The sequence below is a fragment of the Saccopteryx bilineata genome, chromosome 1 (assembly GCF_036850765.1).
Source record: "Saccopteryx bilineata isolate mSacBil1 chromosome 1, mSacBil1_pri_phased_curated, whole genome shotgun sequence".
Taxonomy (NCBI): domain Eukaryota; kingdom Metazoa; phylum Chordata; class Mammalia; order Chiroptera; family Emballonuridae; genus Saccopteryx; species Saccopteryx bilineata.
Genome location: NC_089490.1, coordinates 299641798 through 299669014, shown reverse-complemented (window position 1 = coordinate 299669014; position 27217 = coordinate 299641798). Strand labels below are relative to the sequence as shown.

At 44.7% G+C, this 27217-nt stretch overlaps 2 protein-coding genes and 1 pseudogene across 7 annotated transcripts in view; all 3 read right to left on the bottom strand.

Annotated features, from left to right (window-relative positions):
- The window catches only part of DIXDC1 (DIX domain containing 1), a 78750-nt gene extending 61234 nt beyond the window's left edge, over positions 1-17516 (bottom strand). For 3 of the 6 annotated variants that reach the window (XR_010727280.1, XM_066244555.1, XM_066244585.1), the window contains exon 1: positions 5062-5408. Coding sequence is in view for 4 of the 6 variants with exons in the window: in XM_066244555.1 (XP_066100652.1) it covers positions 5062-5121 (60 nt within the window). In the remaining 2 variants the exon portion in view is untranslated. Of the gene's footprint in view, positions 1-5061; positions 5409-15354; positions 15447-15727; positions 15836-16763; positions 16927-17138 lie in introns of those variants that run through there. The other 3 variants (XM_066244565.1, XM_066244575.1, XM_066244598.1) reach the window with 3 other exon arrangements.
- Positions 10843-11522, bottom strand: LOC136320440 (elongation factor 1-beta pseudogene; annotated as a pseudogene).
- A 21-nt stretch (positions 17517-17537) lies between the features above and the next one.
- On the bottom strand, positions 17538-25957 carry C1H11orf52 (chromosome 1 C11orf52 homolog). The gene is made up of 4 exons (XM_066244657.1): positions 25821-25957; positions 21374-21411; positions 19133-19200; positions 17538-18424 (listed from the first exon to the last, which is right to left on the bottom strand). The coding sequence occupies exons 1-4, from the start codon at positions 25850-25852 to the stop codon at positions 18185-18187; spliced, it is 378 nt and encodes a 125-aa protein (XP_066100754.1). The 5' UTR covers positions 25853-25957; the 3' UTR covers positions 17538-18184.
- Between the last annotated feature and the right edge of the window lie 1260 nt (positions 25958-27217).

Here is a 27217-nt window from a genome sequence, read left to right as displayed (position 1 = left end):
GTTATATCCGTCTAAGACTCACTCCTGACACTTGTCTCGGTCACGTGATACATTTATCCGTCCCACCCTAAAGACCGGTCTGTAAAAATATTTTCTGACATTAAACAGGTCCGTGGCCCAAAAAAGGTTGGGGACCACTGATTTACATGATCTCAATGTCACTGGCTTGAGCCCAGCCAAGGCCATAGGCTTGAGCAAGGTGTCACTGGCTTGACTGGAGCCCCCTGGTCAAAGCACATATCAGAAGCAATCAATGAACAACTAAAGTGAAACAACTATGAGTTGATGCTTTTCATCTCTCTCCTCGCTCCCTCCCTCTCTCTTTCTGTTCCCCCCTCTTTGTCTCCAAAATCAGTAAGAAATAAAATAAAAAAATAAGAGAACTCTGAGATTTAATATATTACTATTAATATTATACTGCTCATAAAAATTATGGGATATTTTATAGCTTCATATTCATTTTAAAATATCCCCTAATTTTTATTTATTTATTTATTTACAGAGACAGAGAGAGTCAGAGAGAGGGATAGACAGAGGCAGACAGACAAAAACGGAGAGATGAGAAGCATCAATCATTAGTTTTTCGTTGCGACACCTTCGTTGTTCATTGATTGCTTTCTCATATGTGCCTTGACCGCGGGCCTTCAGCAGACCGAGTAACCCCACGCTCGAGCCAGCAACCTTGGGTCCAAGCTGGTGAGCTTTTGCTCAAACCAGATGAGCCTGCACTCAAGCTGGCAACCTCGGGGTCTGGAACCTGGGTCCTTGGCATGCCAGTCCGATGCTCTATCCACTGCGCCACCGCCTGGTCAGGCATCCCCTAATTTTTGTAAGCAGTATATATAGATGATGTCAATTTCTCAGATAAACCTGTATCTCCCATGTATAAGACGCACCCTTTTCTGAAAAATTTGGGGTCTAAAAACTGGGTGCATCTTATACAGTGATTGTAGGTTTAATACTTGAATTTCCCACTTTTCATGCTTATTGTCTTTGTGCTCATTGTTTCACACTTGTTACCAGTATATTATGGTAGGTTACGCTTTGCCACGTTCTGCCCCAGAAATGGCTCAGAAAAAATTTTCGTACAGTGCTGAATTCAAGTTAAAAGCAATCCAGTTTACAAAAGTGAATGGAAATCGTGCTGCTGAACATAAGTTTGCTCCTCCTCCAACTGAGAAATCAATGCGAGACTGGCTGTGGGAAGAAGAAACCCTCCTGAAAACCCCAGGGCAAAAGAATGCCATGAGAGGCAAGTCAGCAAAATGGCCTGATTTAGAGAGGGAGTTGAAGATATGGATTGAAGAGCAAAGGGCAACTGGAATTCCTGTGTCCATAAAGATGGTTCAGCATGAGGCAAGAAGAATTGCTGATAAAAAAGAAGATACTGATTTCAAAGGAGGACACAATTGGTGCTTCAGGTTCATGAAACAGAATGGACTAAGCATGCGTACATGCACCAGACTTGCCCAAAAGATGCCTGAAAGCTATGAGCAGAAGGTCCTTGAATTTCATCGTTTTGTCATTCAATGTCAGAAGACACATCACTTTGAGTTGGAACAGATTGCAAATATGAACAAAGACCCCCTTCAGTTTGAGTACAGAGGCAGATTAAGGTCGGTTGAGGCCTCAGATACAGAAGAAAATATTGGGCACCTTACATTATAGAAAAGTGTAAAGTTGGGGTTTTGCGGGGCCCTTCAGAAGTATGGGCCCAGCGCGCATGCCTGGTGCACTCGCTGTTAAATCCGCCTCTGTCCAAGTAACAGAATTGTTGATAAGAAGGGGGTGAAAAGTCTGTAAAGATAAGTGGACATGAAAAGAGCCATTATAGAGTTGTTCTAGCTTGTTGTGCAGACAGAACCAAGCTGCCTCCTGTGCTGATTTACAAATGCAAAACAATGCCAAAAGAAGACATCCCTCGAGGAATGATTGTCCACATTCATGACAAGGGTTGGATGGATCAGGATGGGATGAAGATCTAGTTTGAGAAAGTTTGGAGAAGGAGACCAGGTGGACTCTTATGCAAACCTGTCCTGTTGTTGCTTGATCAGTTCAGAGCACACATAACAAAAAACACAAAGAAGATTGAGGAGCAAAAAACAAAACTTGCCATCATACCTGGAGGCTTGACATCCCAGCTCCAACCACTTGATGTCAGCATTAACAAACCCTTCAAAGCTGCCATGAGAGATGAATGGAACCAATGAATGAAGTCTTCTGGGGACAATTTGACACCAGCAGGAAGAGTGAAGAAACCAACTATAGGAGAAGTTTGTACCTGGGTGAAAAGATCCTGGGATAATATCAAGATTGAGATTGTTGTCAAGTCATTTAAGAAGTGTGGCATTTCAAATGCCATAGATGGAACTGAGGGCGAGGCAAGATACGAAGACAGTGATTGGTCATCAGACACCGATGAGGACAAGCTAATGGATGGCAGTTTTGACAGTAGGTTACGCTTTTAAACAATGAACATATGACTGCATTCTTTTCTTTCCTTATTTTTTTCCTTTTCTTGATAGAGACAGAGAGAGAGAGTCAGAGACAGGGATAGATAGGGACAGACAGACAGGAAGGGAGAGAGATGAGAAGCATCAATTCTTTGTTGCGGCACCTTAGTTGTTCACTGATTGCATTCCTCATATGTGCCTTGACTGTGGGGCTACACAGTCATTGTATAAATTTTATAATGAATAAAACTTGAGTTCAATAACTTTATGTAATTTTTTTTCAAATTTTCAGGCCCCAAAATTAAGGTGTGTTTTATACATGGGGAAATAAGTACTTACTGGCTATTAGACTTCACATCCACTAATAGAAGGGGATGGATTAGCATGTAGAAAGGGTGGAGGGAAGTTTACAGAATGAGTAGAAAAATAAAATGTCAGAAAGAAAAGAGTCATTCCTGCATTATTCTAGGGCTGAATTAACAATAAAGTTGTGTGTCTGTTGTTTTTACATTCCTACCACAAAAAGAAACTCTCTCTCTCTCTCCCTTTCCTATATGTTTTATAAGAAATAGAGGTCAGGGGATGTTTACAGACACACTAAAACATGAAAAATAAAACAGCCAAGCCTCTTGGCTCTTCAGTGGAAAGGTCTGGAAGTGAAAAGGAACAGAAGGCAAAGACAAGGGCTGACTGTGCTGGTCTCTACCTGATAGACACTGGGACCTGGGATCCGGGGACTGAGTTTCAATAAGGGGAGGTCAGAGGAAGACCTAAGGGGCTTCGCCACAATTGCTGGATATGTCAGACACATATAAAGCTTGAGACCAGAGGAGGCCCAACAGCAGTTTTAAAGGGGAACCAGGAAAACAGGAAGCACTCCAAGATGTGGCTTCTGGTCTGTATGACTGTATCTCTTTGTTAACCATCCCCTTGTGTTCAAACTAGCCCCTTGTGTTCAACTAGCCCATGTGTTCAAACAGGGCTAATGCAGAGACAAGGTGCCCTGCAGTGCAGGCAGGCTGCAAACTCCGCCCCTCAGCCAAAGGAAAATTCTGAGTCAGTTAGGTTGGGACAGTGTCTTTGCAGTTTTCCTCTCTGTGGCAGGGGCACAGGCACCAGGCCCACAGAAGGTTCTGGGATAGGTCGGGCTGCAGAAGTTCTTAATTAGAAACAGGAATTAAGGAAATAGCCAGTCATGCAGCTGTAGAAAGAAAACCTTACACACAAATTCATGAGAATGGTTACCTCTGGGGAAAAGGCCAGGACACTCAGTCTTGACTCTAAAGAAAAGAATGCAGCCTGACTGGGCTGTGACGCACTGGATAGAGCATCAGACTGGGATACATAGGACCCAGGCTCGAGACCCCGAGGTCACCAGCTTGAGTGCGGGCTCATCTGGTTTGAGCAAGACTCACCAGCTTGAGCCCAAGGTCACTGGCTTGAGCAAGGGGTTACTAAACCTGCTGAAGGCCCACAGTCAAGGCACATATGAGGAATGCAATCAGTGAACTAAGGTGCCACAACAAAGAATTGATGCTTCTCATCTCTCTCCCTTCCTGTCTGTCTGTCCCTATTTATCCCTGTCTCTGACTCTCTCTGTCTCTATCAAGAAAAGGAAAAAAAATAGGAAAGAAAGAAAAGAATGCAGTCATATGTTCATTGTTTAAAAACGGATCTTTTTAAAACTTAAATTGAAGAAAGAGAAGGAAGACAGAGGAAAAGACAGGAGAAAGGAAGGAAGACACAACTAACAGTCTAGTTGTGATCTTGCAGAGATCTCCCTGGAACGTGGGATAAGGCAACCCAAAGGGGAGGGGCTCAGAAGCAATGAAAGACATATGGAGCCGCTCAGAACAGGGGAGAGGGGGAGTGTTCTAAATCAGAATTTTCAGAATCGTAAGAGAAGGAAATTGAATAAGTATCAGAATTTTGAGAGAAAAGAGTAAACGGACTTTAGCCAGCTCTGACCCAGACTACCTGTCAGATTGGGGCCCCAGGTCACCACTCTCACACAGAAGGGTGCAAATCCTAGCTCCCCTGAATTGGGCCCAGAAGCCTGGGCCGCCTCTCTCCTCTTCGGTCTTCTCTGCCAACCATGCCCTTGGCTGTGGAGAAATCCACTGCCTTGGACTGAGATAAGATATCAACATGAAGAAGGCACTTCATACAACTGACACCTATTTATCCTGACCTATCTCAGACTTTCTACCAACGCAATCCCCTCTTCCCTCGGCTCACGGGTTAGCTCCTGAAATAGAATGAGCACCCTGGCCACATGCTCAGGAGTTTCCTTGGGGAGAACCTCTGGGGAGGGCGCCTCTTCTGCAAGGAGACAACCTTCGAATTGTGGTCCTATCTCCTGGGTTCGGGTAAGCTGCTAGGGAAGGTCAATCAATGCCCACTTAGTTAGGGCAAGAGGCCCTTTTGATTTCTCCTGGTTCACCATCCGGTCTGCACCGCACCCACCCACCACTGAAGCCTCCTTAGAGCTCTGCAGGCGAATTGTTGTGGGATCCTCACGGGGATCCGGGCAAAGGAGGACCCCTCCCAGGGATCAGGCGTGAAGCGTTGGGGGAGGGAACCGGGAGTGGGAAGAGCAGACAGTTACCTCGTTGAAGCCCTCCTGCAGGACGTCCAGCAAGTTTCCCCGGGTCAGGCACGCTAGCATTGTTCTTGCCGGGCTCCGCGCGGGGTTTGCAGGCCCGGGGACTGCGCCTTCTCCACCCGCTGCACACAAAGACTCAGCTCATTGGGATTTCCCGGGAACCCCGCGCACGCCACTGACTGGAAACCCAAACCGGAGCTAAACTAGCAGCTCCCAATGGGCATGCTCCCCCGGAGTTCTTTGCGGGAGAGGCTGGCGCTGCCGCGGTTTCTATAGAAACAGCTGGGAGCGCAAGGTTGGACCGCGCTGGCGGGTAGCGTCTTTCCTGGCCGGCGTGAGCTGGAGCTCTGCCGGAGCGGGCAGCCTGCAAGTGCGCGCGCTGCACATACACACGCACGCGCGCACACGCGGGCACACGCACACGTGCGCGCATATGTATACACACACACACATCTGCTGACTTAAGGCCACAAGCACCTCACCACATGGTGAGTGGAAAGGGGAGTGAATCACAGGACTACCCCCACTCCTTCCCGACTGGCTGAAAACAGCAAACCTTTTCCAAAGGGGCCTGGACAGTGAGGTTAGGAGGTTGGGCTAAAGAAGGGGAAGCAAAAGGGAGAGAAAGAGGGAAAAACCATTTGAAAGGAGAGAAAAAAGAGGATGGAAAGAGCAAACTTTAGTTATTGATAGTATTAGGACACATTTAATAGAACTAGAGCTAAACAAATCACAACAGAAACATCAAGGATAACCGAAGGATGACTGGGGTTTTAACAAAAATAAAAACCTTTTTTTTTTCGTTTTAGAATAACTTCTAAAATGTAAAACCCATATTTTTATTTAATTAAAATAAAACCCGCAAAAAATGTCCTGGTGCTTTTGAAAGAGTTTAGTAAAGCTTACTCAAGCTGCTCCCCTTTGTTTATATATAGTTACTCCAGTCGCAGCCTTACTTATTTTTAAGAACACTAGTCATTTGTACTCTCAGTGCAAACTCTTGTCTCTGTAGGAAAACTGGAAGCTGAAAGAATACCCACAGGTATTATGTTACCCCTGGATCCTAGGGGTAGGGCAAGGGTTTACAGAGTTAGAAGGCTCAGGGAAGGTCCGGACCTTGTCCAAGGACATAGCTGGTCAGTGACAGAGACAGGACTCTACACTCAGGATTTTGCTGAAGGCCCAGATTCTCTCCCTAAATCTCTGTCAGTACCTTAGCAAGAAAAGTCAGTAATGGCTTCTCCTTCTCAGGTCAGGAGGGAAAAATCTTCACCCTGCAGAGCAGTCAGAACTGACAACATCTTGCTTGAATGTTTTTTGTTGTTGTTGTTTTGTGACAGAGCCAGAGAGAGAACCAGAGAGAGGGACAGATAGGGACAGACAGACAGGAAGGGAGAGAGATGAGAAGCATCAATTCTTTGTTGCAGCACATGGATTACTTTCTCATATGTGCCTTGACTAGGAGGCTACAGCAGACCAAGAGACCCCTTGCTCAAGCCAGCAACCTTGGGCTCAAGCTGATGAGTCTTGCTCAAACCAGATGAGCCCATGCTCAAGCTGGCGAGCTTGAGGTTTCAAACCTGGGTCCCCTGTATACCAGTCTGAGACTCTATCCACTGCTCCACCACCTGGTTAAGCTTGTCTGAATGTTTAAAGCTGCAAAACACAGAAATGCTTCTGAGAAGAGAGAAACCATCCTTCTGGAGCATGGCAAGCAGGAAGCAGAACATCAGCAAAGGTGTTAGCTGGGTGCTGCTGGCTGAATCGTGGGGGTTCCATTCTGGCTAAGGCTGCGGGAAAACCATGACAACAACTCAAGCTGAACCAAGCGACCCACAAGTCAGAGGACTATCCTTCAAAATCTACCTGGGGAATTTAGATGCCACAAATTCCCCTAATCAGAATCACAGTCCATATACCCTCAGATGAGTCATTTTAATACAACAAGACCCTTTTTAAAAGAGAAGTATGACACTTCCCAGAGCATAAAATTGCAAACACACATGCATAGAGATACAAAATCCAAACACCCAGTTGATGGATCCTTGGATAGAGGATTCTGATTGGTTGGCAGCCCATCATGCTTTGGACACAGCAGAAAATATTGAGACATCAGAAGGAGGTCTTACTGTATACCAAGAGATCACTGTTTCTCAAACAAATCATTTATTAAAGGAGGATCTGTGAGCTCAATGTTCCTGGGATAAGACTAATGATTATCACTGAATTTTAAAGCTTCAAAAAAATATCTCATTTGGCCCAACTCCCTCATTACATAGATGAAGGAACCAAGGCTATGAGAAGTGCTTATAGTCACTCAGCTAGTCAGTGTGGGAGTTGAGGTCTGACTGAAGCAAACATCTCTGAAGCCTAACCTGTGCTGTTTGCCCTGTATCTCACAGCATGCTGGAGGAATTAGAGCATTGTGGTAAATTGATAAAAGATTTATCTATTATTATTTTTTGTGTGTGACAGAGACAGAGAGAGGGACTGATAGGGACAGACAGACAGAAAGGGAGAGAGATAAGCATCAACTCTTTGTTGCAGCACCTTAGTTGTTCATTGATTGCTTTCTCATATGTGCCTTGACCAGGGGGCTATAGCAGACTGAGTGACCCTTGCTCAAGCCAGCGACCTTGGGCTCAAGCTGGTGAGCCTTGCCCAAACCAGATGAGCCTGCACTCAAGCTGGTGACCTTGGAGTTTCGAACCTGGGTCCTCTACGTCCCAGTCCAATGCTGTCCATTGTGCCACTGCCTGGTCAGGCTCTATTATTATTATTATTTTAAGTGAGAGGAGGGGAGATAGTGAGATATACTCCCACACATGCCCCCACCAGGATTCCATCTGGCAGCCCTGGTCTGTGGCAGATGCTTGAATCAACCGAGCTATTTTTAGTGCTTGAGGCCAATGCTCGGATCAACTGAGCTATCCTCAGTGCCCAGGGCCACACTCACACCAGTCCAGCCACTGGCTGCAGGAGCAAAAGATGGAGAGAAGGGGAAGAGGGAGGGTGAGAGAGCAGATGGTAACTTTTCTTGTGTGCCCTGACTAGTAATCAAACCCAGGACATCCATACACTGTGCTGATGCTCTATCCACTAAGCCAGTGGTTCCCAACCCCCAGGCCGCAAATTGGTACCAGTCCGTGGGCTATTTGGTACTAGTCCACAGAGAAAGAATAACTTACATTATTTCCGTTTTATTTATATTTAAGTCTGAACGATGTTTTATTTTTTAAAAATGACCAGATTCCCTCTGTTACATCTGCCTAAGACTCACTCTTGACGCTTGTCTCGGTTACATGATACATTTATCCGTCCCTAAAGGCTTGTCCATGAAAATATTTTCTGACATTAAACCGGTCCATGGCCCAAAAAAGGTTGGGGACCACTGCACTAAGCTACCGGCCAGGGCTGATAAAAGATTTATTATAGGGCATATGGTCCAAGATTGCACTATTTCCTGAAAGTACACCAACCACATATTGTACAGCAGTGGTGTCCAATAGTACTTCCTGTGATGGTGGGAATGTTTTATATCCGTGCTATCCAATACAGTGGCTACTAGCCATATATAGCTATTAAGCACTAAAAATGTGGCTAATGCAAATACAGAAGTAAAATTTAAGTGGCATTTAATTTCAATTATTTTAAATTTAGATAGAACAATTTCTTTTTTTTTTTTTTTTTTTTTTTGAGACAGAGGGAAGAGAGCCAGAGAGAGGGATAGACAGGGACAGACAGGAATGGAGAGATGAGAAGCGTCAATCATTAGTTTTTCGTTGCGCGTCGCAACACCTTAGTTGTTCATTGATTGCTTTCTCATATGTGCCTTGACCGAGGGCCTTCAGCAGACCAAGTGACCCCTTGCTTGAGCCAGTGACCTTAGCTCAAGCTGGTGAGCTTTTTTTGCTCAAACCAGATGAGCCTATGCTCAAGCTGGCGACCTTGGGGTCTCGAACCTGGGTCTTCCACATCCCAGTCTGACGCTCTATCCACTGCGCCACCGCCTGGTCAGGCTAGATAGAACAATTTCATAATATTTTATTCCATTGTCTCCACACAACTACTGAAATGTTCCAAAAATATGATATTTTCATACATAGCTTGCTCTAACACTTGGAAAAAGCACAAAAGTCCCATTAAACAATATCATCTCAGTTTTTTTTCTTTCAGAAGATATGTTCACCATACTTATCATGGTCTGCTTCAGAAGGTGGTCCAGGTGAAGAAGTGAGCTTTTTGTTCTAAGCAGCGCTAATATTTACTATTTCTTCCATCCTCTCCATCCCACCCTATTGTGATAGCAACGTAAGAGCCGGGAGGAAAACTGGGTTAGCTAAAAGAACTAAGAATAACTAGGAAAAGGATCTGCACCCCATAGTGCCCATATGAGGGAAAACAGCAAGCCATTCTGTGTAGCTGGAACCACTCCCACTGCTGTGGGCTTGTCACTCACTCTGACTGGGAAGAGAGGCAGAGTCCAAGCAAGCTGCTTTCTTCATATCTCTGCCATGCTGTCTGATTTCTGAAATTATACCAGGCTTCCTCAGCCCTGCATTTTTTTTTTTAGTCCTGCATTATTTTAACAATGGTAGATACCTCTCTCATCAGCTAAACCCAAAAGCTATACAACCATAATATAGCAAAAGTGAGCTCTTACTATATGCTAACCCCTGTACTAAGTGAGCACTTAGGTACTTCAGCTCATTTGATGGTCAAACACCATAAACAGTAGATATTTTTATATTGTTCCCATTTTACATATGAAGAAAGAAAGGTCTGGAGGGTAATTTGCCCCAGCCCTATGGCTACTAAATACTAAAGACAACGTCCCATTTCTTAATCATTATGCGATACTTTTATATGATGCTTTCAACAAAGAAGGTATTCAGTAAATGTTTTTAGTTGAATGAATGATTGAATAAATGAATGAGCCAGTGTAGGAAACATTAGCAAACTCATTTATCACTTCTATTAATACAAATAATAACATGTAACCTAAGTAAGACTTTGAGCCTTAAACAGAACTGTCATTTGATGAAAATATTGACTGTGACTTCTCCTTGTGTAGAAGATGTGTGAAATTTTCACCTATGTAAAATTTAACACATCTATTGTGGAAAATCATTAATTACTATGGAGAAGCAGAAAAGCAGTTTGAATAAACAAACAGAATTGTCAATGGAAATATTTTAAATGACTCTGAGATAATTTCTTAATATTTCTCCTGTTTTCTCACTTTAATGAATTCCTTGGCAGTAACATTAGAATTTCTATTGTACTTATCTTTATAGACATCAGCATAAATACATACAAAGGGGCTCACATCTATAGGTGAGGGTCCCAAACGTGTCCTTGTTCCTAAACTGCTCTCTTTGTCCCCAGGCTTCTCTGCCAGTCCACACCCCTTAATCTTCCTTAGACTGCTCAAAAGCCTTCAAACACTCCTTCTTCCTAGCATGTCAAGTATGAATTCTTCACTCCTAGCTCTAAAAGCCTCTCCCTAAATTTCCTAGGCTCAGGTTAGTGGGCTCCACGCTGACTCACAGATTTACAAGGCTCTTTTTTACCTCATGCCTTCACAGCTGTATCTCTGCCTAGAGTATCCTACAGTTTAGATAGATAGATGATAGATAGATAGATAGATAGATAGATAGATAGATAGATAGATAGATAGATAGACGGATATAGGTAGAGATAGATAGATAGATAGATCTTTCAAGCTTTTGTTTTTGTTTTTCTTTCAAGCTTTTATTTAAGACCAATGATCCAGCATGGATTTCAGACCTTGTTGAAAGCAACCACGTCCAAGGACTGCATATGTCTTAAAGAGCAGTGATCCACTCTTCCAGCGTGTCTGTTCCCAAGTTATCGTCTTCTACAGCACACTGTATTTGAAGTTTTTGAATCCCATGCTCCATTGGAACCAATTTAGAAGAACCCCAGACCAAGCCTTCTGCTTGAAGGCTCCAGACGCACTCCTCTAAATTTGCTATATCTGTTTCATCATCCCAAGGTTTCATATCTAGTAAGATGGAAGACTTGGCAGTAAGTGCAGGCTTTAGGCTTTCTTTGACTCATACTGTGCAAAGCATTCTTCTCAAATCAGCCTCTTAGCTTCCTTGCTTTCCTTCCCCCCACTGTCAGATCCAAAGAGATCAATGTCATCATCAACTTGACTATCTGTAGCTCCACTTTCCTGGTGTCCTCCACATTAGCAGGCCATACCTGCTCAAGCTTTCTTCATTCCTGGCAGGCTGGCCTTTTCCTTTTTGTAAGACTTGATGTGATTATACCAATGTTAAGACATGATGCAAGTCGGCAGGTGGTGGGCCAGAGACCACTTCAAATGCTACCACCTCTCCTTGCAATGGCACGTGCCCCTTGATGTAGCTCTCATTTGCCAGGTAGTTGTTGAGAACCTGGAGGCAAGTGGGGCTTTTCAGGTCTCCAAAACCCATGGTGTTGGCTGACCCAGGAGCTGAGCAGCAGCAGAGAGAAAAGTTGTTCACGGCAGTCAGCTCTGCTAAGACGGAGACAGAAAGCTCCCACACCTCTGTTACTCAATCTTCACTGTGCCTAGTTCAAGTTCCACTTCCTCATGAAACTTCTCTGACCACTCTTGATTTTGTTAAAATCAAGACAGATCTGATCATAATCTATCTGGAATACATCTACCAGAGAACCCATGGTTCATTCCTACTTAATGTCATGTTAGCTGTTCGATCTTCTCTGACTATTTAAAATGAAAGCACCCCCTCACTCCAGCACTCCCAAACCAGATTATTTTTGTTTTTCTTCCAAGCATTACTCACCATCTTGTATATTTGATATTTACTTATTTATTGTCAGCATCCTCCTGCCCAGATGTTAAATTCCCCATGAAGGCAGGGAATTTTGTCTGTTTTATTACTGGGTAGTCTCGAGAACCCAGAATATTCCCAACACATAGTAGGTGCTCAATAAATATTGGTTAAATAAATGAATGAACCATCTTCTCTTTAAAATTTAAAGGTCATAGCATGTTTCACACTATATCAGCTTTATACTAGGAATGTGAATCTTTATCTCTCTCTTTTTTTTTTTTTTTTTTTTAGTGAGAGGAGGGGAGGCAGAAACAAACTCCCACATGCGCCTTGACCGGGATCAACCTGTAAGCCCACTAGCTGGAGATGCTCTGTCCATCTAGGGCCCTTGCTCTGTCGCTCAGCAATCAGTTCTTCTTAGCACCTGAGGTGGAGGCCATGGTGCCATCCTCAGCGCCCGGGGCCAATTAGCTCTAATAGAGCCTTGGCTGCAGGAGGGGAGGAGAAGAGAGAGAGAGAAGCAAGAGGGGGTGGGGTGAAGAAGCAGATAGCCGATGGGCGCTTTTCCTGGGTGCCCTAACTGGGAATCAAACCAGGGATATCCACACACTGGGCTGACACTCTACCACTGAGCCAGTCGGCCAGGGCCTTTGTCTCTTTTACCGTATTTCTAAGACAAATATAAATAATTTATGACCTGACCTGTGATGTCTCAGTGGATAGAGCATCACCCTGGAATGCTGAGTTCACTGCCTTAAAACCCCAGGCTTTCCCACTCAAAGCAACTACTAGAAGCAAGTAGGAATTGATGCTTCTTGCTCCTCCCCCTTCTTTCTCTCTCTCTCTCTCTTCTCTCTAAAAGCAATAAGTAAAATCTTTATGATTAATAAATAAATTGTTATCTTTCTATATTTTCCTCTCTTCATCAATGTATCCTTTCATTAATCATTAATTGTATATTGAGCACCTATTATATATTATTATATGCTGGGTCCAATTCTTTTAGCAAAAACTTCAAGAACTGTTACACATAAATACACACATATACATGCAAGGAAAGAGACTAAAGAAAGAATAGTAAAATGAAGACAAGTAAAGCTGAGACTCTAAAATTAATGTGCGGGGAGAGGGTACATAGTGAGTGTAACAGACTGATTGGGTAGAAAAAGGAAGAAAGAGACAGAATGGTGAGAGACTAGAGTAGGATGTTGCCAAAGTAATCACCAGATGTTAGTGCTTAATACAAACTGTACCAGTTAAGATGAGCGACATCTGGTGGACATTTTGAAAGTTTCTCTACTACGAAAACACTATAAATGCTCCCATGCCTCTGGACTGCCATTCATAATGTGTTAGGGCTCCACATTACTAATTACACTGTCATGAAATAGTCTTTCTGCAGGCCCCAAGGTCTCATCGCAAGAGGTAGCCAGCTTTCTACTAAAGACTCTTCTAACTCCCAGTTAACGTCCCTCTGCCTTCTGAAGGATGTACATCACAGTTCTTCTTTTAAAAGGTAACTTACTACTTAAGGCCCTGGTCAAGTAGCTCATTTGGTTAAAGTGTCATCCCTATACTGCAAGGTTGTGGGTTCCAGATCAGAGTACATACAAGACTCAACCAGTGAATGCATAAATAAATGGAACAACAAACTGATCCCCCCAACCCTTCTTACTCTCTTTCTAAAATCAATCAATAAAAAAATTTTTGAAGCTTATTAAAGTTAACTTATTACTTAAAATGTTCACATTCTTTCACCAAGGAATTCCACTTCTGAGACTCTGCCCTCAGAAAAAAGTCTTAAACAAGGAAATCAGTTAGTTATTTACAACAGGGAGAGTGAAACCTAAAAGTTCAACAATTGTGGAAAGGTCAAGAAAATTACAGATATCATGTTTACCAAATATTTGTACGTACATTAAAACAAATATTTTAATACTTTTTTTTCTTTTTTTTTTTTCTTAAGTTGGAAACAGGGAGGCAGTCAGACAGACTTGCGCATGCGCCCAACCGGGATCCACCCGGCATGCCCACCAGGGGGCGATGCTCTGCCCATCTGGGGCCTTGCTCTGTTGCAACCAGAGCCATTCTAGTGCCTGAGGCAGAAGCCATGGAGCCATCCTCAGCACCCGGGCCAACTTTGCTCCAATGGAGCCTCGGCTGCTGAAGGGGAAGAGAGAGACAGAGAGGAAGGAGAGGGGGAGGGGTGGAGAAGCAAATGGGCGCTTCTCCTGTGTGCCCTGGCTGGGAATCGAACCCGGGACTCCTGCACGCCAGGCCGACGCTCTACCACTGAGCTAACCGGCCAGGGCCAATACTTTTGAACTAACAAACCTTAAGTTTAAAAAAGCAAAATTCAAAAAGTATGTACATCTCACTTCAAATATGTAAATAATATACATAGAAAAAAGACTAGAAGAAAACATTCTAGAATATTAATAATGATTGCTTCTGGATGGAAGGATTATGGTTTTCTCAAATCATGGTTTTAGTATCTCTCTAATGCTCTATAATTAACATGCTTGTTTTTACAAAAACATTATTTAAATCTTTTCTTTAAGAGGAAGGGAGAAAGAGAGACTCCCACATGCAACCTGACTGGGATCCACCCAGCAACCCCCATCTGGGACCAATGCTCGAATCAACTGAGCTAATCTCAGTGCTGGAGGCCAAGGCTGATGCTTGCTTGAAACAAGAAAGGAAGAGAGAGAGAAAGGGGAGAAGGAGGGGAAGAGAAGCAGATGTCGCTTCTCATGTGTGCCCTGACCGGGGATTGAGCCCCAGATGTCCTTATGCTAGGCCAACATTCTATCCAATGAGGCAACCAGTCAGAGCCAATTTGAATTGTTGTTTTGTTTGTTTGTTTGTTTGTTTTCCTAAGTTAGAAGTGGGGAGCAGTCAGATAGACTCCGGCATGCACTCAACTGATATCCACCCAGCATGCCCACCAGGGGGCGATGTTCTGCCCATCTGGGGTGTTACTCTGTTGCAGCCGGAGCCATTCTAGTGCCTGAGGTGGAGGCCACAGAGCAGTCCTCAGCGCCCGGGGCCAACTTTGCTCCAGTGGAGCCTTGTCTGTGGGAGGGGAAGAGAGAGAGAGGAAGGAGAGGGGGAAAGGTGGAGGAGCAGATTACTGCTTCTCCTGTGTGCCCTGACTGGGAATCGAACCCGGGACGTCCACATGCCCAGCATATGCTCTACCACTGAGCCAACTGGCCAAGGCTCCAATTTAAATCTTTTAAATACATATGTTCTGATTAATTGCTAGACTTTTTCAGCCTCTGCCTGGTTTTATTAATTCCAGATAAAGATAAAGAATCAAGTGAGCTAGAGTTTCCACAAGAAGTAGAAGCAAACAAAGAAAGCAGATATATTACAATTTAGTTCCAGGACCTGAATCCTGAGGGAAAATCCCCCAGTGGTAGAACTGTACTGAAAACCCATTAATGTCATCACATTCCTCCCAAACAGTATGCCAGAAATTCACAGAGGGCTCTGCTGGAAGCAGGGAGCTACAGAGTCTCATAAACACAAGGGTCCCCATCTTCAGAGTCCCCAGAAGAGCCAGATCTGGGCCACCTTGAAGTAGGAAGAGGAAGATGTATAAAAATACAGGGAAGAAAAAAGTTCCAAAAGCTAAACCAATCTAGTTGGGTCAAGCCCCTGCCTCAAACCTATGAACTTAAATCATCTAGAAGTATCAGAAATAGGATACTGGTTAGCAGGAAGTCTAACCTAAGGTCTTATAAAGCACAATGGGGCTATGGCATTTTTTAAACTAGTCACTTAGTTTTAATAGTAATAAAGAGCATGCTTCCCTATCATTAGTGAAACAAGGATGCATTTTCCCGCCTTTCTACCTTTCACACAGTCTAAGACCACAAGGATTCTGAAGACAATCAGGAGAAATACTGGGAGCGCTGCTTCTGACACACACTTCCTTTCATCCTCAGAAATTCAGTGTTAAACTAGACAGGCAGAATTTATATTCTTTTTTATTATTTAGAAATCAAATGCAATGGGGTGACACTGATCAATAAGAGTACATAGACCTTGGGCTTGCTCGGTCCAAGTAAATATGAAAAGCAAGGAGCTGATGCTTCCAATTCCTGCCCGCCTCTCTTCTTTCTGTAAAAATCTTAAAAAACAAAACAAATAAAACAGCAACAACAACACCAAAAAAACCCACACACACATGTGACCAGGTGGTGGCACATTGAAAAGAGCTTCGATATGGGACACTGAGGACCCAGGTTTGAAACCCTGAGTTCACCAGCTTGAGCACAGGCTCACCAGCTTGATTGCAGGGTCACTGGCTTGAGTAGGATCATCAACCTGATCCCATCCATGATCACTGTCTTGAGCCCAAAGTCACTGGCTTGAGCAAGGGGTCACTGACTCAGCTGGAGATCCCCCTCCCCCATCAAGGCACTTATGAGAACGCTATCAATGAATAACTAAAGTGCTAGGGTTGTGATCATAACTATGAGTTGATGCTTCTCATCTCTTCCTTCCTGTCTGTCTGTCTCTCTCTCTCAAAAAAAAAAAAAAAAAAAAAGAGAAAGTACATAGGTTTCAGGTAAACATTTCTATAGCATTTGATCTGTAGATTGTGTTGTATTTACACTCTAAACACGGAGTTTATATTCTATAACAGACTTTTTGAAATAGCACTTTAAGTTTATAAAGTGCCACCACCTATACATCATCTTATTTGACCGTCACAGTAAATAACTCTTGGAAATAGAGTTCATTTAATTGCCCCAGCTAATAGGAAATGGGCTCTTGTCACGGCTTCTGAACCCACTTGCACGCACTATATGCCAGAGAATAGGCGGGGAAAATCCCGACAGAAATACTCATAGCAGATCATTTGACTACAGACTATGTACCTACCATCCTAAGTGCTTAAAATCCTCACACTCTACTAAGTCGATACTATCGCTGCCAGCTTAGTGTGCGCTGTGATTCCTTTTTCAGTACGCTCTTCATTCTAAGGAGACATCCCGCCCAGGGTCAACCCGAGGGCCCGCTGCATTTGGAAAGGATAGTGTCCAAGCTGTGAAGGGAAAGTGCATTATTACCACTCCGAGTTCTGAAAGTATGAATCAGTAATGGCACGCTAGAACCCGCCCGGCTCATAGCGGGTTCGAAACTTCCACAGCCTCCTTCTCACCCCTCCCTCGCCCCTCCGCGCGTCCCAGTCCTGATCTGGGCGTTCAACTGGTCGTAATAATACTTCCCAGTGACCCGCTGCCTTTTGGCACTTACCTCTTAAATCATAAGTCGGTGTGGTTCAGCATCTCTGTCCCCAGCCTTCCCAGCCGGGTCTCCTGCTGCGGCGCCGCAGCTGCGTCCCGCTGCCATGGTGACACGGGGCCCGCCGCCAGACCCGCCTCCAGCTGGCTCCAGCTGGACCGCGTGACCCGCCTCCTGCCGGCCTGGACCCCGCCCCCAGTCTGTCCGGACCCGCCTTCTGCTGGCCGGAGCCTGGCCGCTCCTCCCTACCCGCCCAGACCTGCCGGAGGAGCTCCTGGTGCTGCCTGTGGAAGCTCTCTTGCTGGTCCTCGGGACCCCGCTCTGCTCCAGGCGAGGCCCGCCAGAGTGGAGCGCGAAGTAGAGCCCGCAGACCTCCTGAGAAAACGCGATAGGCACATTCAGTAAGCGATTTATTGCTCTTAGTGACCCAGCGCCTTCCAGAGCCAACAGTCTGGCCACGCAGTGCTGTCATTGTCAGTGACTTGCAACCCTTGTAACGCATGATCGGGAAATGCTTCCCCCACCCCTCAGCCCCACCCCCATGTATCTGTTTAGGTTGGGACCCTTGACCAAGCCACTGAGGAACTGGCCTGAGCCAGGCCTGGGGGCTGTGTACGAAAGTCCAGAATGCTTTGTCAGAGCACCTATCCTTCAGCTTTGGTGTTAAGGGTATACAAAAGGGATACAATTAAATAAGTTCAACAAGATCAGCTTAAGTGTTCAAGGGGTAACCTGTGTTTTCTGCTCTTTTCTTGACAGTAGGAACAAAAGTAGGCACCAAAATAGACCTTCATGCACACTATACGTAGAGCCCTCATTTTGTGCAATTCCATTCACTCCAGGCTAACTCAAATATAACTCCAAGCTAACAGTGGCCAAAAAGGGATAGGCATAGGGGAGAGAGCAAGAGTGCGGACACAAAATTCCAAGGGCTCTTGAATTCCTTAAGCTTAAAATGTGGCTGCCATTCCTGGGCTGCCATTCAGTTCCTCAAAACAGTAGATTCTCCCACGTGAGTAATGGTGAAATGTTGGAGACTGGTCCTGCCTTCCCAAGGCTCACACTAGGGTTCCGTTCTTGCAGTCATAAGCCTGAGGGAAGGACAGGGTGGTGTACTCTGTAGCATTTTCTGACTTTTGGTGCTGCAACTCCTGGGCAGAGCGTGGCTGGGTATGGCCACACACTTGAATGACTGCGTAATGCAAGCTGTTGTCCTCTGACCTGAGGCTTTGGCTCCTTTCCAGATCTGCGGGCTGCTCCAACGCCCACTCACACATATGAACTGTTGTGTCATGTCCCTGCAAAGAATGAACAGCATTAGGACAGATTCTTGACTTGGTTTGGTCTCTTGCCTTCAAAGTAGGGTCAGTTAGACTGATGTCCCTGCACTTTGGAGGATGGGCAGAACAAGCACATTCTGTAGATGACTGAAACTTGTCTGTGTTGGGCAAACCAATGTGTTTCAAGTGTGAAACGTATGTTAGGTTTGCTCGCTTATATTGGGGCAGCGCTCTGTGTATAGTCTATGAAAGACTGCAGCTGTTTGCCCTCAGGGTGGGAAATTGTAAATTGCAGACTGCCTTCCTGCTTGGAAGGTATGATTGTTTGCTACTGTTTGCTGGAGAAGGGGTTTTTTTCCCCTCAGCCTGTTTTGCTAGTGGAGAGAGAGAGAGAGAGACAGAGTAAGAAAGAGAGAGGAGAGGCTTGGGAGCCATGCTGAGGCTGGTAGGGGCCTACCAGTCCAGGTGAGTCCAGAATGCTAAGGGGCCTGTGAGCCCTGCCTGTTTGCTCATCCACCATTAGGAAACTTTAATAAACAGAATAGCCCACCACTTTCTGGCTCCATTGTTTCTTCACCACCTGCCCGAATCCAATGAGAACCTGCATCTTCACTACAATGACCATAGCCACTGGCCTTACAGTCTGCTCCAGGGGGAGAAAGCCAGCCCTGGCATTCTCTCCCTGTCGGAGCAGCCCCCCAGGAAGGGACAGAGGTACTTACTTACCTTTGTGCCATTCTGCTGTGTCTGTATCTGCTGCTGCTGCCACCTCAGTGTCCATCGTGATGGACTTCCTAAGACGAGGAAACCCAAATTAAATCCATTCTCTCTTCCCTGTCTCTACTGAGGTTGCCCTCTTCGAATCTCTGTTAAACTATTGTTGGGCAAATGAGTTTGTAAAATTTGTATTTTTTGAATTTGCTCACTTTTATTGTTAAAAAATGGCGCTGGCTTAGGTTGCCAGTTCGAAACCCTGGGCTTGCCTAGTCAAGGCACATATGGGAGTTGATGCTTCCAGCTCCTCCCCACCTTCTCTCTCTGTTTCTCTCTCCTCTCTCTCTCCCTCTCTGTCTCTCTCCTTTTCTCTCTCCTCTCTAAAATGAATTTAAAAAAATAAAAATAGGCCCTGGCCGGTTGGCTTAGCGGTAGAGCGTAGGCCTGGTGTGCAGAGGTCCCGGGTTCGATTCCTGGCCAGGGCACATAGGAGAAGCGCCCATTTGCTTCTCCACCTCCCCCCCTCCTTCCTCTCTGTCGCTCTCTTCCCCTCCCGCAGCCAAGGCTCCATTGGAGCAAAGATGGCCCGGGCGCTGAGGATGGCTCCTTGGCCTCTGCCCCAGGCGCTAGAGTGGCTCTGGTCTGCAGAGTGACCCCCCGGAGGGGCAGAGCATCACCCCCTGGTGGGCAGAGCGTTGCCCCTGGTGGGCATGCCGGGTGGATCCCGGTCGGGCACATGCGGGAGTCTGTCTGACTGTCTCTCCCAGTTTCCAGCTTCAGAAAAATACAAAAATAAAAAAATAAAAATAAATAAATAAATAAATAAATAAAAATAAATGGCGCTGGGCAGCCATGTGTGTGCCCTCAGAGCAGGGCAGTTGATTGCAAATTGTGGATTGCATTCCTGCTTTGGAGGGGCTATTGTTTTGCTAATGTTTGCTGGAGGAGGGGTCTTTGAGGGCCCAGCTAGTTTTGCAAGGAGAGTGGAGAGAATGCAGAGTGCTGAAGAAGAAGCCAGTTTTGCAGAGGGAGAGAAGGTGTGCAGATGGGAACCAGAGGTGCGGGGCTTTGTGAACTCCGCTGAGACAGGTGAGGCCTTTGATTCTAGGAGGAACCGGAGAAGATTCTCCTGGTTGTATCAGGGCTTTGGGAGCTCTGTGTGTTTGCTTGTCGGCCAGTGCGAGACTTTAATAAAGGAATGGCCCGCCATTTCTTGACTCCACTGTTTCTTTACCATCTGTCCGAATTCAGTGACAAACTACATGGCCATGATGGCAGGGGTTTCTGGCCATACCCTATTACGGTGGGCTTTTCACTACTCTCCCTACATCTGTTCTCACCTTTTTCACTTCTAGGATTCCCACATCCAGACTCCTTAATGGGGAATGCAATCTGGACTTTTTCAATCAGCCCATATCTTCCATCCTCATTTTTTACCAGTCCTTAACATAGTTGAACAAATACATATTAAGAGCCTGTTAGAGTCCCAGGCTCTGTGCCACACTATGGGAATGTAAGAGTGAGTAGGTGGTTTCCTCTGCCTCAGGGAGCCTGCAATCTACCAAGGGAGACAAATGATTACACAGACTACTACAGGGCAACGTAGTAAGTGCTCAGCCACCCAATAGTAGGTCACTTTCCATCAAATCAACCTCTTCTCTCTCTTTTCTCTTCTCTTCTTTTCTTTTCTTTTCTTCCTTTCTTTCCTTCTTCTGAATAAGATAATTCCCTTGCCAGAATAGCCTCTTCCCTCTGCTCCTCTTCCAACTTGTGAACTTGCTATTATTTTTTCAACATTAGTATTTCCTCCCACTTTCCCACAGTAGGAAAATGCCTCTAGCATAGCACAAGTAGCTGGCATTACAGTTACTTGTTTACATATCTATCTCTCAAACTTGATATTCCACTTCTTTAGGACCAAGGCATTATGTCCTTCTTCCTGTGCCTCTTTGCCTCTGTCAGAGCCTCACATAAAATATACATGCTCAGTACATTTTTGCTGGATGAATGAAAGAATGAGCAGCCAACCTTGCCACTCTGAGATAGTAAAAGGATGAAACCCAGAGTTTCAGAGCTGGTCTTGAACCCAGGAACCTAAAGATTCTCTGTGGTACACTGTCTCCCTTTATCCCTTCCAACACTGTTCTTTTCCACCCTTATGCTCCTTCCAAATACACTACTTCTATTATCTTCTTTAATTTGCTACCCACCCCACCCTATCCCATCTCCCTCTCCTCCCCCCCCCCCAGTTACCCATTTTCTTTTTCCTCTGGAAATTTGATGGGCAGCTCCTGTGAAAGAAAAAAAAACAGATCACCCATGTGTAAGAGCCCTGGTCTCTATCTCCCTTCTTTCATCATTTGCTCTGTGGTTTCTTTAACATTCTGCAACAATCTTCCCTCACCTCCCTCTAACATAAAGTCCTCCTGAGCCAGCCCCAAAGGATTTGTCAAGGATACCACACCTCTCCCAAAGGGATGGTTCTGGAAGGCAGAGTGGTACAACTGACATAACCAAACCCAAAATACAGACTCAGGCCACCGGACATTACATGCCAGGGACGTAGCTGGGTCGAGCGCTATTCTGGGCTTGTCCAGCAGGCTAATTCCAGCAGAGGGTGAGGGAAACCTGCCAGATAATGGAATATTTCTGTGCTCAAAGACCCTCCTGCCTCTGCTTCACTGCCATTTTAGGGGGTCTCTACCAACCTGGGGTTCTCATTCTGGGAGTCACTGAAGCTGCCACAACCAGGGCTCATTGTGAGGGCTACTTAAAGCCCTTTCCTAACAGGTGACCTCCCTCCCTGCTTCCCTGTCCTTGTTTTTAATTAACAGAGAAAGTGAGAGATGTTTAACCTTTCTGGCCCACAGCACAGGGAACTCTGAATTTGGTGAGTGACTCAGCCACCCCACCCTGGCTGCAGGACAGGCCTCTCATACTCATTTCTGAGCCCTTGGGGTCCCCAGTGGAGCCAGTGTGTCTGTGATTGTCAACTCTTTGATGACCAGAGGAACAACCTTTGTCTGAGGAAATAGGCTGAATAGTTTGGAGCTTACTGTGATGTTTTTTCTTGCTAGTACATTTCCAGCTCTCACCAAAACCAACTCTATTTGTCTGACTTCTGTCTCCCCAAGAAAGTTTCCTCCTTTTGCTACTTAAAAAGAGGGAAACTTCTAAATCATGTGCATTTTGCTACTGTGGAAAAATCAGGATTTTCCCACATTTATCTGACAGAGATGTTTGTGTTTGTGTTTGTGTTTTGGTTTGACTGCAACTTGCTAAGTTGACAGCCATTAGAGTCACCACGTGAATTCTATGGGTGGTTCAGAAGAAAAGCTTTGAAATACTTCTAGGTCTTTCTATTTCCTCATCTGACACTTTGGTTCTTCTTTTCCCTTACTGCTGCCTAGTCATAGCCTTATCCCAGCCTCTGATTTCCTTTCCTGTGTCAGTATTGTCTTCCTGCTTACTTCTACTTAAATGGATAAAGAAAACATTAATTCTAAAATACCATAGACTTGCGCAACCCAATTTTAGTGAATGGAGCCTGCTTCCAAGTTGGATATTGTACAATGCATGGACACAATCCAAATGGAATATTCAGTTACTCGTAGATAATAAGACTTTATTCTTAGCTTAAAATTAAGGAAACTAAATGGGTACTCTCCCACATTGATAGTAAGAGTAAAAATTGGTATAATCTTTCTAGAATACACTTGGCAATAAGTATAAAAAGTCTTAAATAAATTCATACCCTTTAAAGTAGCCATTCCATATACTAAGAAATAATCAGGGGCAAATATGGATACTCAGCCTAAACAGGTGGTGGTGCAGTGGATAGAGTGTTGGACTCAGGATGCAGAGGACCCAGGTCAAAACCCTGAGGTTGCAGGCTTAAGCAGGGTCTCATCCAGGTTGAGCACAGGGTCACTGACTTGAACATGGGATCATAGACACGACCCCATGGTTGCTGGCTTGAGCCCAAAGGTTGCTGGCTTAAAGCCCAAGGTTGCTGGCTTGAGCAAAAGGTCACTTGCTCTGCTGCAGCCCCCCCCCCCCCAGGCACATATGAGAAAGCAATCAATGAACAACTAAGGTGCCGCAACTAAGACTTGATGCTTCTGAGCTCTCTCTTTCTGTCTGTCTGTCCTTATCTGTTCTTCTCTCTGACTCTCTCTTTCTGTCACAAAACAAAAACAAAAAACAGAAAGAACTATGCACATAGGCATTTTACAAATGTTCCACAGTAAATATGTATTACTTTGTAATCAGAAAAGAATATTTTAAAATAAAAATCTCTTTAATTATCATATCAATTTAAGTTTCTGGAAGTTTGTTGAGATGATGAGAAATAGAGGGAAATAGCGTTTACAAAGTCCTACTAATATTTTAAGAAGAAAAAATTACAGGCCAGGACAAAAGTAGGTTTACAGTTGTCCATATGAAAAATGATAAAAATTTATTAATAAGTAATAATAGCCTGGCCTGTGCGGGCAGAGTGGATAAGGCATCGACCTGGAATGCCGAGGTCACTGGTTCAAAACCGAGGGCTTGCCCTGTCAAGGCACACATGGGAGTTGATAGTTCCTGCACCTTCCTCCCTTCTCTCTCTCTCTCTCTTTCTCTCTCTCTCTCTCCTCTCTAAAATGAATAAATTGTTTTTTTAGAAAAAGTAATAATAATACAAGAACAAACTCTGTTTCGTGTACTCACAGCTGTAAACCTACTTTGTCCCACCTGGTATTTTGGTTAGAATGTCTGGTGCAGTGTTTCCAGCCAGGATCTAGAGTTGGACAATTGCTATTAGACTAGCCATGTGACCTTCAGCAAGTTTTTAACATCATTAGGCTTCCTTTCATTTTTTCATCAATAAAATGAAGATGATAATAAAATCTCACTCTCATGGGAGTATTGTAAGAGTTAAATAAAATAATAAATGTAAATTACTCAGCTAGCTGCCTGGCGTATACCCAGAGTCAGTCAAAGCGGAGTACTTGTGACTACAACCACCAGAGGAAAAATAACCAAAAATAAAGAACATGAAGATTAGGGAGAAAAGGAGATGAAAGAAGCTGTTAGACCCCCTTCATTAGAAGCTTTTCTATGTTTCCAGATAGTCTATGTCTGTAGGGCATGTCAGAGTTTAAAATGTGCTTTTTTCTTTTCCAGTCCAGACAATGTATCAGGAAACATGTATTGTTCACATTTTACAGATGGGTCAATGAAGGCCCTAAAATTTTAGGTTAAGTCAAGAAAGCATAGACCACATTTCCTATTACTACTATGTATTCTGCTTCTGTCACTATGCCTGGTACATATAGGTGTTGAGTAGAATATTTGTTTAATAAATTGATGGATAAATGAATGAGTAGTAGGAACAGGACTTGCAGCCAATGTACTGACTCCAAATTAAGTGCCCTTTTCATTTCTTTCTTTCTTTTTTCTTTTAATCGAGAGGAGGAGAGATAGATAGACAGACTCCCACATGCACCCTGACCAGGATCCACCCAGCCACCCCGTCTGAGGTCTATACTCGATGTTTGAATCGAGCAAGCCATCCTCAGTGCCCAGGGTGCCACTCAAACCAACCAAGCTACTGGCTGTGAAAAGAAAAGAGACAAAGGGGTGACAGTGAGGAGGAGAAGCAGATGGCCACTTCTCTTGTGTGCCCTGACCAGGGATTGAACCCAGGGCATCCACATACTGAGCCAATACTCTATCCACTGAGCCGATACTCTATCCACTGAGCCAACCAGTCACAGCCAATTATGTGCCCTTTTCAATGCACCTCACCCATCTAAATATAATGATGCTTTATTCATAATCAGGATATCCCCAACACCAGCCCAGGCTTGGAATGGTATAGCTAAGAAGGTACAGGTTGTATAAAACCAGGTCCAAGGTCTATAGTGATGACAAAGAGTAATGGAGACATTACAAATTAATTTACAGTGAGGCATTCACATGTGCTCTACTCTTCAAACCTGTAATCTAAACAACACTGGTCATGTTATCTATATTTCATATGAGAAGAAAGAGAAGTAAGAGGATTTACCTAAGGTCACACAGCAAATAAGTATGAACGTTATATTCAAATATTCCATGGATAGTCTCCTTCTCCCCACTGCTGCCCTTTTAAATAAACAGTTTTCCAACGTTGAGCTGTTTGATTTGGTAGCCACTATTATGCAGTGGTTAAAAGTATCTCTGAAGTCAGATAGATGTAGGCTGGAATCTTGGTTTACTGGCTTACAAGCCATGTGACCTCGGACAACTGCTCTGAGCCTCAGCTTCTCAGCTGTAAAAACAGGAGAAGGAGTAAGGCCTCCTCCCCCATTGAATTGTCGGGAAAATTAAATAAGATTGTAAAGTGGCTGTCATAGTAAGCTATCAAGTGCTACAGTTATTATCACCATTTGGGGGAAGAAGGGAAGGGACAGAAGGAAAAGGAAAGGAAGAGGAGGGCAAAGAGAAACAAGGCCAATTCATCATTCCAGCCCTGCTCTGGACATTTTGTGACAGCTGGCTGGGCCATGTTTCCTGAATTCTGAAAGGAAGTGCTGTTCTGCTGGTGGCACAGGGAGGTTTAAGGCAGAGGAAGGTGGCGTGAGAGGTTGGCAACTCTCTACAGGCTCTTTTTCTCAGGGCCTCCATGTCTACCCACACAGATGGTACCCCCCCCCCAGTTGCCCCTACTCACCAGCTTCCCCTGCAGCAGAGCAGGTTTCCCATGGGGCTCCTGTCACCTTCTCCGAGGGAGACCAGCTGTTTCTCCACATAAAAGGCCTGTGCATTTCCTGGTTCCCGGTTTAGCTTTCAGTAGCAGCTCCTAGGGAGTATCTGTCAGTGTCAGATTTCAACCTAACAGGTTGGACTTTGGAAGCCACCTGCTGGAAGGATTCCCAGGTGACTGCTCTCAGCCAAAGAGTAGAGGAATACACACAGTCTCCAGGTGAGAACTATCTCACCTTGGGGATTTGGAGCTGCTTTGATGAAGCCATGAACTTTGAGCTTCAAGCTTCAGTAAAAAGAAACCTGAGATAGAAATAGTTTTCCTTAGGAGAGGTTTCTCTGTGACATCACACTGTTATTGAAGTATATGCCCTCTATAATGGGGTAAAGAATCTTACCTTATGTTTCCCAACACTACTCAGTTTTAATTGAGTTTCACTTTCAAGGTTATCAGTATCAGTGTTTATTATTATACCTGTCCAGAATCTAGGTTTGAATACTGGAGACTCTAGGAATGGTAAATTTAGGGAAATGGATTCCTTTTATATATTTTCTCCCTTGCTATCAAAATTAACATGGGCAAATCACTTATTTTCTTAGGACTGTAAAATGGAAGATTGAATCTATTACTTAATACCCTCCCTGGTAGAAAGTCATATGACTATGATTTCAGTGGCCTTGGTACTTCTTAACCTCTTACTTCCCCATTCCCAGTACAGAAGGATAGAATCCCCACTTACACCTCAACTTAGCTGCTACCAATGACCACAAATTACACTCATTCCACACTCACCAGTAACTAGGATGCACTTGAGCCAATTCCCTGTAGTAAACACGGGGTCTGGGAGAATTCGTGAAACCCATAAGGCTGGGGTCCATTGCTCCCACTCCCACCTTTGGTGCCTTGTCCAGATGCCCAGGTATTTGTATGCTCTTCATGGGTATTCAGGACTCACGACTCAGCCCTACAGTCAACAGAGGGTACCCGGGACTCTCCTCCCTATCTTCTTTCTTTATGAAAAATGGGGACAATAAGAGTGATGGCCTTACAGAATTATGGTGAGGATTAAATAAGATAATATATGTAAAGCTGTAGTCCATAGCCTGGCACATGGGCAGCTCCCAGTCAGCCCTAGCCATTGTTGCTATTTCTTCTTCTTCTTCTTTTTTTTTTTTTTTCTGAAGTTGGAAACGGGGAGGCAGTCAGACAGACTCCCGCATGCGCCCAACCAGGATCCACCCGGCATGCCCACCAGGGGGCAATGCTCCGCCCATCGGGGGCATTGCTATATTGCAACCAGAGCCATTCTAGCACCTGAGGCAGAGGCCATAGAGCCATCCTCAGCGCCCGGGCCAACTTTGCTC